This window comes from Priapulus caudatus, unplaced genomic scaffold, assembly GCF_000485595.1.
Source record: "Priapulus caudatus unplaced genomic scaffold, Priapulus_caudatus-5.0.1 Scaffold607, whole genome shotgun sequence".
Taxonomy (NCBI): Eukaryota; Metazoa; Priapulida; class Priapulimorpha; order Priapulimorphida; family Priapulidae; genus Priapulus; species Priapulus caudatus.
This window is the reverse complement of record NW_014577668.1, coordinates 164,757-174,055: the sequence shown is the minus strand read 5'-3', so window position 1 is coordinate 174,055 and position 9,299 is coordinate 164,757. Positions and strand designations below refer to the sequence as shown.

General features: G+C 42.6%; 2 protein-coding genes across 3 annotated transcripts in view; one reads left to right on the top strand and one right to left on the bottom strand.

Annotated features, from left to right (window-relative positions):
• Positions 1-8,580, bottom strand: part of LOC106812096 (thimet oligopeptidase-like) — a 20,325-nt gene extending 11,745 nt beyond the window's left edge. The window contains 6 exon segments of the mRNA XM_014815867.1: positions 234-257; positions 260-290; positions 6,930-6,996; positions 7,327-7,466; positions 7,782-7,964; positions 8,434-8,580. Coding sequence (XP_014671353.1) covers positions 234-257; positions 260-290; positions 6,930-6,996; positions 7,327-7,466; positions 7,782-7,934 — 415 coding nt within the window. The 5' untranslated portion in view covers positions 7,935-7,964; positions 8,434-8,580.
• The window catches only part of LOC106812097 (transcription elongation factor B polypeptide 2-like), a 23,023-nt gene that overhangs the window by 6,501 nt on the left and 7,223 nt on the right, over positions 1-9,299 (top strand). Inside the window, exons 1-3 of one of the 2 annotated variants that reach the window (XM_014815869.1) lie at positions 2,138-2,162; positions 5,701-5,836; positions 6,214-6,315. In XM_014815869.1, coding sequence (XP_014671355.1) covers positions 5,713-5,836; positions 6,214-6,315 — 226 coding nt within the window. In that variant the 5' untranslated portion in view covers positions 2,138-2,162; positions 5,701-5,712. Of the gene's footprint in view, positions 1-2,137; positions 2,163-5,700; positions 5,837-6,213; positions 6,316-9,299 lie in introns of those variants that run through there. The other variant, XM_014815868.1, reaches the window with a different exon arrangement.

The window sequence follows — 9,299 nt, the reverse complement described above, 5'->3', positions numbered from 1 at the left end:
GTCTGTTGCGGCGCAAGAAAACGTATTCTGAAGTACATCGATCGGGCTTTAGATCAGTTGTCTAATAGAAATGCTTCGATTTCTCGCAATGAAAGATACTATTTACCTATGCTGGTTACTGACTTTATTTAGTAATACCTACAGTATTGGTTATGCAGCCAGTAAAATCCTACCAGTAATATTCCATTTTCTGTTACTATATAGTGTTATGGAAACGCTAAATAATAGATTACCATTTCGTTTCCCTAGTTTTATTAGCGCTCTAAGTAGCGTTTTGTCTCTGGAGTCATCTCCAACTTGCAGCTTTTAGCTTTCGTTTCAAACGCCACGAAGTTATCATAGATGTCTTGTCTCATGCTAGAACATAAAATGAGTAAATGTTAACGTGAATCAATTGACACTAGTTTCCTGCGCTTATCATAGTTCCCTGATGTTATGGGAAATTACGTCATATGTACTGATTTATTATGATTATTAAATCTTTATTGCTTGAATTCAGAGACAAATAGCATGTACGGACAACAGTTTTCGTGAAGAAATCTGTGATAGAAGCAAAGGTGTGAGTAGTTTAAACTGATAAGATTTCTGACGGATACAGTACAATTCAATGTATACACTGAAGAAAAATATTAAAAAAACAACATCTCTTTAAAACAAGACTGCCATTTCAATACTCATGTCAGTCAAGTCGAGGGGGGGGGGGGGGGGGGGGGGGGGCGGGGGGGGGGGGTGCGCTTTATCAGCTTCTGTGCTAGCGCCGCAGATTTTGTTTGTGGACATGATGGAGGAAATGTCCAGCATTATTGCTCTGGCTGGTCATAGTCTCGTCATTGTCAGCAAGACCGGTCGTTTTTAAATGAGATGTGGCCTCGATCAGTGTAGATGTTCAAAAATTGGCTGTGTGATACGTAGGGGTAAGCGATGCAAGGAGAGATTGAATTATCCTCACAATCTGTGATGATTATCGAACGATATGCCTCGATATGGTTTGCCACAATAGTAGCTCTATTACTAGCAAACTCTGACACGGATTAATGCTTCTTTTTCTGTGGCTTAATTTTGGTATGTGCTACCAAGTATTATTCAGAGCGCTGGGCAATTATGGCAGTTAAATAGCAAGGCATTCCAACAAATATAATTTGTTGACTTGGGATTACACACTTCCGGACGTTATTGAAGTTGACATCCTCGTGGCCTTCAAACTGCCAACAGAGTCGTAGAGGACTTCGCTTTGGCGAGGAAGATCATCGCGTCAATCGTTTTTAGCATCTTCTGGGTGAGTACATCCCACGGCGAATCACTCTGGGGTTTGTTTTGCCATATTGGGCGTTGGCGTGCTGATTAACGGAAGCTGCAATTGGAGAAGCGGCAACCTGCACTACTAGTATTAGAGTATGGCAGGTTTGAATGCTCTAAGGCAGTTGGCGATGGAAAGAGCACGCAGAAACGCGTATGGTGACGAGGACTGCGCAACGTTGTAAGGCGTAATGAGACTGGACGGGCGAGATATCGAGGGCTTCAAATTGACCAGACACGAACGCAGTTGCGGTCTTTTCGGTTATGCTGCTGTGCCGTTTGGCCCAGTTATCATATCGGGAGGATGTTCTGGTTGAACGTGCTACACACTGCAATCTGAGCTGTGGATGCAGCAATCCGTGCACATAACGCAGTTGTTCATTTCGCCGGATGCAAAATCACACGGGGCGAGAACAGTTACCAAAGCAGAGGATAACCCTACAAACAATAACAGACGAATTAATCAAAAATAAAGTTTGCTGATTGATCTGAATCAAATGTTTACAAATATCTTACTGAGTTTTTCAAGACTAGTTGAGACTATGTCTTCTCATGAGTTGGATTGCGCCTGATTAACCGGTGGTAACGGACCATCTGCAATTTAGGACTGGGACACTTTATCGAAGGTTGCCTATACATAAACATGAAGTGAAGAGGTATGATTTCGCAATTCTGCCGTACAGCGTGGCTTGCTGACAGAGACAAGCAAAACGCTACGGTGGACGAGTGAAATTTTATTTCAACAATAGGATTAGTGTGCTTTAGTGTAGTGACTGCTGACTCGCTGAACAAGGATTGACATGGTTAGTTTCGTTTTAATTTCAGCATAAACCTACGAAAACTTTGACTGATATTTAGCACTTTGGGTATCTATTGAATCAGGGTCGTAGCTTTGGCGTGGTTTAAGTTAGAGGTGATTTCATATTGGAGAGGAAAGTCGCCCAATTTGTGTTTTGCTAGGTTTTTGTGGGGTGGCTCATGTGACTCATAGTCGAGAGGGTCTCTGACAAGCCTAGCTCTAGTACTATAGCGATTACATTAACTGCGTCTTGGCAGCGGCATGCGCTCCGCGGCCACGCCTGAATGTAGCGGGCTATAGTCGAGGCGAACAATGCCACGACGATTTTGGTGGATTGTGGTGTGGGTTAGGTCAAGCAACGTGCTATGGCAAAACGTGGAATTTCTCGGATCCCCGCCCGTAGGATTCGCTGTTCAGCGGCTCCAAGCTCACAATTGGGAGCTATCAATGCAAAGATCTGGACGCACATAGATCGAAAACTGCGGTAATTCTATGCTTGCTCGCGTTGGATGTACCTTGTACTCGCTTTTACCTTAGATTCGTATTCGATTTGAAAATTTGTGTAACATTTCTCCGGAAGCCAGCGGCCATCCTCGTGCATCCAACTGCATTGTGGGAAACACAGCCTACAACATACGCTACTTTGTTGTTGCACAATGCAATGATGCACGGGGATGGCCGATGCAGTGTCTGGAGGGAATTGTTGAGCACAAAGATTTTAAATCAAATACGACTAAGGCTAAAAGAGTACAGTGTACGTTACCAACACGAGCAGCATATAAGGTATCCTGTTTGACTATGTGTGGTCAGATCTGATGCATGATAGCCCCAATTGTGAGTTTCGTGGGAGCGATGAGGACGATCCGCGGCGGGAGCGGGAGAAAGGCCACCTTTTGCCATGGCAGGTGGCTTGACCTACCCACACAAAAGCACCGAAATCGGAGGCGTGTGCTGGCCGGTCAGAGAATCTGCGGAGGACTATGTGACTCACTGACTGTCATTGTGTACGTAACGACTAACGTCACGTCGTAGCTGTAGGGTTCGTGGAAGTTACTCGGCGATATCTGCTTAATGACTATCTATGATCAGGGGGTGGAGGAGAAACTACGGCACGCGGCGCCAGGGCTCTACGGGGTGGCTGGCGGCCGCGGAAGCCTGCAGAAAATAAAAAAATAAAAATTAAAAATATTTTTTTTTGCGGGCATGTAAAATTTCTTGTTACTGTACTTCCATTAGCAGAGGTGGGTACAGGGGTCGGTGTTACGGTGTAAGCTTGTACATGGGGGCATATTGTTTTGTACATTAAAAGCAAGACGATGTTGATGTACTAATTTGTTTTCCTTTATTTTACAAAAGTGCCTTGGTGCCCTTCTCAAATTTTGAGAGTTGCCTTGGTGCCTTTCTATTTTAGAGAAAATTCAAGGTGATTTCTCACATGCCCTAAAAAAATTGCCTTGCCCTTCTCGTCGCTTAATTCGAGCCCTGGCGCAGGCACACACGCAAGCACGCGCACAGGCACACACATATATATACGCGCGGGCGGCGGCGCGCGCTTGATTGAATGCAATACACACATGCATGCTTAATGATAAACACTTGACAGCCACACCGTACTAGGAATTCTACCGCGCCGTGGAACCGGCTGCCGCTAGCGGCAGAGGCCGAGCGAGATCGGCAAGGCGCGGGACCGACCTGGACAATCGATTTCCAGGGCGACTTTTGCTTTCGGGGTCGCCCCCGATATCGTATTTTCGGGGGCTCTTTTTGGCATTTCGGGGGCGAAATCGCCCGCCGCCCCCGTGTATTTTTTCCCCTGCGTGCAACAGTGGAGCCGCGAAAGCAATGGCGGCTGGCAGCGTAGGATTTTGGTAGCGTTGCACGTAGGATTTGGACGGATGTTTTATTTTGCATCATTTTGCGGATGAGCTTGGACCTTCACTTCACAATTTGTTCTGACAATCCTATGATCTATGTTCTCTTCCTTTCGATTGGAAAAAGATGTGAAACGTTGAATTTCTTGTGATTTTAGCAAGTCATACTCCTTTATTATTATTCACTCCTGATAATATAACATAATGTAATGTAACATAACATGACCTATCAAAGAAACAGCAGGTGATCTGGACAATCCATTGCCATGAGTTATGTCTCAATCTGGTGTACCATAAAACAACCAAAATTTACTTTAATAAATGGTATTGGTAATTCTATTTCTGCATGAGACGTCAGATATATTAAACAAATAACTGTAAGCCAAAGTTAATATTTTCAGAGTGGCTATATGCTCGGCAGCCGGCATATATCTGACGGCTGCCGCGTACGGTCTTCGATTTCCTAAATGCCCGGCAGTTTTTAATTTTCAGCGTTATCTCAAGTAAACAAGGGTTTGGGTTACGGTTAGGAACTGCCAGGCATTTAGGAAATCGAAGACCGTGCCCGGCTGCCTGGCATATAGCCACAGCGTAATATTTTTCCACAATGAGTTCTATAGACCAGAAGATAATTTAAGCCATTTTAATAAGTGTAACCACAGGCACTTGGAACGTCTCAATAAAAAAAAGGTAAATAAACACGAAATGTATTTACTACCAAAGTCTTAATGTTTCTCTACTCTATTTCGCCTATAATCGCCTGTAAATGCCGGTCAAATTCTCATCTGCAACACACAAGTACACCGCACGCTAGCTGCTGCACACTGACACATAAATATATAGCAGGTAGGAAAGCGTGCTGCCAAAATTCGATCGACGCTCGCTTGATTTCATATGAATACAACACAAATATTCAACCATACTCCATCTTTGTTTCTATTTGAAGAACAGTGTTCACTTGTTATAAAAACATTGTCTGTGTTCGTAACCGAGCTGTGTCACGAGAAATCACACAAAGCCTGACGAAATTCTCGCGTTCGCTCCCGTGGCTGCAAGTACAGGGCTATAGGCGGCGCACTGCATTTTGGGAAACTACCACGCTGCTTTCCAACTCCCGTGTGAGCCCCGTCAAAGCCGCCAGTGGAGCGTTGCAAAAACGCTGCAGCGTTGAGGCGCGAAAATGAGGTCACGAAGAGCGCCGGGGGGTGTTTCCTGATTCCGACAGCCATTTACATAAACTGCGCAACGGGAGCGAACGCGAGAATTTCGTCAGGCTTTGTGTGATTTCGCGTGACACAGCTCGGTTACGAACACAGACAGTATGTTTTTATAACAAGTGAACACTGTTCTTCAAATAGAAACAAAGATGTAGTAGAATGGTTGAATATTTGTGTTGTATTCGTATGAAATCAAGCGAACGTCGATCGAATTTTGGCAGCACGCTTTCCTACCTGCAATGTATTTTTTATGTGTCATGGTGCAGCAGCTAGCGTGCGGTGTACTTGTGTGTTGCAGATGAGCATTTGGACGGCAATAATAGGTGAAAAAGAGCAGAGAAACATTGAGACTTTGGTAGTAAATAGATTTCGTATTTATTTAGCATTATATTTTATTGAAACGCTCTAAGTGCCTGTGTGTGTAACACCAGTTCCAGAGTTTTACATCAAAATATGTTATGTGGTGTGTGTATATTTGGTGGCAGGTATGTACATACATGTGTTTCCTTTACTTCAGGATGTTTTTCTAATGGTTAAACGTCGTAAGGCGTCGATCTTTGTTGAGGCTAAGGAAACTACAACGGTGCTAGAGCTCAAGAAAATAATCGAGGGAATTATGAAGACATTGCCAGAAAATCAGAGGTTGTGGAAAGGTAGTACACTATTCAAGAGGTTTCTCATCTTCGTACGTTTGTATTTAAATCATATAGTGTTTAATAACATGGGAATTCTGGTATAAAAGTAGTCTGTACTTGTGTGAACAGTGCCATGAATGTCCTAGCAATATTGCTACAATGCTATCCTAACAGTAACTGGTTTAACCTATCTGTTATCTGTTCAGCCTTGTTCCTGAAAACATAAAACTGGAACTTTATTGAGGTTGGTATGTATGCGCTCAGGAGTCTCTCACCCTCGATGAAAGCACCATTTAACTGCTGTAAACATACACGAACACCTACTGTGAACCTGACAATTGTATGTTTGTTGTCACTAGAATGTATGTTTAAAATGTAATCTTTGTCTGTGGTAGACGATCAACCAATGGATGATAACAAGATACTGGGTGACTATGGTTTTACCAGCAGTACTGCAAAGGCACAGGATCCTGCAACAGTCGGTCTTTCTTTCCGAGGTGGGTGAAAAGCCGTGGAAAGGAAATGTCTTTTTATTCCCAATATTAATTTGTGAAATTACATATACAGTCCGACCTTTTTTATCCGGCCATCCGTTATCCGGAAATCTCTATTAACCGGCCGCGGTTTCGCAGTGTATGTTCTCTGTTTTTTCATTTATTTCCACCTAAAAATCTCGCTCAAAGTTCGCTCAAAACTCGTGCGATGTACCAATGATTCTTGCGCGATGTACACATTGATTATCGTAAGAGCACACAGCTATCACATACACAAAACAAACACACTTACCGTAAGAGCAAACGCCCATGTACATGTACATGTATAAATATACGGCCATATTAATACGAATATATCACGAATACGTACTCACTTGTTGATGCTGTAAAAACTACCAAGGAATAAAAGATATATACATTGTATACTATATGAATGAACAAAAATGTGATGTGAGCGTGCGTGCATGCATGCGTGCGTGTGTGTGTGTGTGTGTGTGTGTGCGTGTGTGTGTGTGTGTTGTCCGCTATGCCTCCAGACAACTTTCGTCCGTTAACAAACAACTTTTACTAGCGGACGTTAGTGAAACGCGCTACCTCGCTATGCACTCGCTAGTCATCTCCAACTTGCAGCTTTTAGCTTTCGTTTCAAACGCCACCAAGTTATCATAGATGTCTTGTCTCATGCTAAAACATATATGTAAATAAATTTTAACGTGAATCAATTTACACATATTTCATGCTTATCACTAGTTCCCTGATGCTATATGGGCAAATTACAGTCATATGTAATTATTATTATTATTATTAAATCTTTATTGCATGAATTCAGATACAAATACATGTACTGACAACAGTTTTTTTCGTGGAGAAAAAATCTGATAAAAGCAATAGTGTTGAGTAGTTAAAATGATAAGATTTCTGACGGATACAGTACAATTACAATGCTATACAACATGAAGAAAAAATATATAAAAAAAACAACATCTCTTTAAAACAATACTGCCATTTCAATACCTCATTTCAACGTCAAAGTCCGAGAGCGCTTTATCAGCTTCTGTGCTAGCCTCCCGCAGACTTTTGTTTGTGGAAACATGCTGAGGAAAGTCCAGCATATTTCTCTGTGTGTCATAGTCTCGCTCATTGTCAGCCAATACCTGTCGTTTTTAAATGAATGTGCCTCGATCATTAGATGTTCAAAAAATTGCTGTGTATACTATGGGTGAGACGATGCAATGATATATTGAATTATCCCTACACAAATCTTGATGATATACCATATGCCTCGATATGTTTGACCACAATAATTAAGCATCATAATATACTAGCAAACTCTAGACCAAGGATCTAATGCTTCTATTTCTGTGGCTTAATTTTGTATGCTACCAATTATTAATTCAGATCGCTGCAATATGGCAATTAAATACAAGGCATTCCAACACATATACATTTTGACTTGATATTACAAACACCTTCAGGACGTTATTGAAGTTGACATCCTCTGCCTTCAAACTGCCAACAGAGTCGTAGAGTGACTTCGCTTTTGCGATGAGATCATCCGTCAATCGTTTTACATCTTCTGGTAGTACATCCCAACGCAGAACACTCCCTGGGGTTTTTGCCATATTGCTTGGCTTGGGCTGATTAAACGGAAGCTGCCAATTGGAAGCAGAACCTGCACTACTAGTACTAGAGTATGGCAGGTTTTGAATTGCCTCTAAGCGTTGGCCGATTGGAAAACGCACGCAGAAACGCGTATGGTGACAGAGAGACTGCGCAACGTTGTAAGAGTAATGAGACTGAGGCCGAGATATCGAGGGCTTCAAATTACAAGCACACGAACGCAGTGCGGTCTTTGCGGTTATGCTGCTGTGCCGTTGCCCAGTTATCAATATCTGGAGGGAATTTCTGTTTGAACTTGCTACACATGCACTGAGTCTGTAGGATGCAGCAATCCGTGGCACAACCGCAAGTTGTATTTTCGCCGGATGCAAAATCACACGGGCACGAGAACAGTTACCAAAGCAAAAGAGACTAACCCTACCAACAATAACAGACGAATTAATCAAAAACATAAAGTTTCGCTGATTGATACATGAATCAAATGTTTACCAAATATCTTACTGAGTTTTCAAAGAACTAGTGAGAACTATAGTCTTCTCATGAGTTGAAATTGCGCTGATAACCGGTGTAAACGGGACACATCTGCAATTTAGACTGACACTTTATCGAAGTTGCTATACATAAACATGAGTGAAGAAGGTATGATATCTCGTCCAAATTCTGCGATACAGCGTGCTTGCTGAACAAGAGACAAGCAAAAACGCTAGGTGGCAGAGTGAAAATTTTATTTCAACCAATAAGGATTAGTTTGCTTTAGTGTAGTGACTCTGAACTCTGAACAAGTATTACAATGGTTAGTTTCGTTTTAATTTCAGCATAAACCTACGAAAACCTTTGAACTGATATTTAGCACTTTGGGTATCTATGAATCAGTCGTAGCTTTTGCGTAGGTTTAGTAGAGTTGATTTCATATTGGGGGAAAGTCGCCCAATTTGTGTTTTCTAGGTTTGTGTGTCTCATTGTGACTCATAGTCCGAGATTCCTCTGACCAATGCCTAGCTCTAGTACTATAGCCGCTTACATTAACTCCCGCTGGCAGCGGCATGCGCTCCAGCGGCAGTTAATGTAAGCGGCTATAGTACTAGAGCTAACCAATGCCCACACCGACGATTTTGGTGGATTTGGTGGGGGTTAGGTCAAAGCAACGTGCCTATGCAAAACGTGGAATTTCTCCGATCCCGCCGAGGATCGCTGTTTCATCGCTCCAAACTCACAATTGGGGCTATCAATCAAGATCTGACGCACATAGATCGAAAACTGGATAACTTCCTATCCTCTTGGGTTTGGGTTACATTGAGTACATTATTGTATCTACCTCTCCCCTAGCTCTAGTACTATAGCCCGCGGATCGCTGCCGCAGCGGCCTG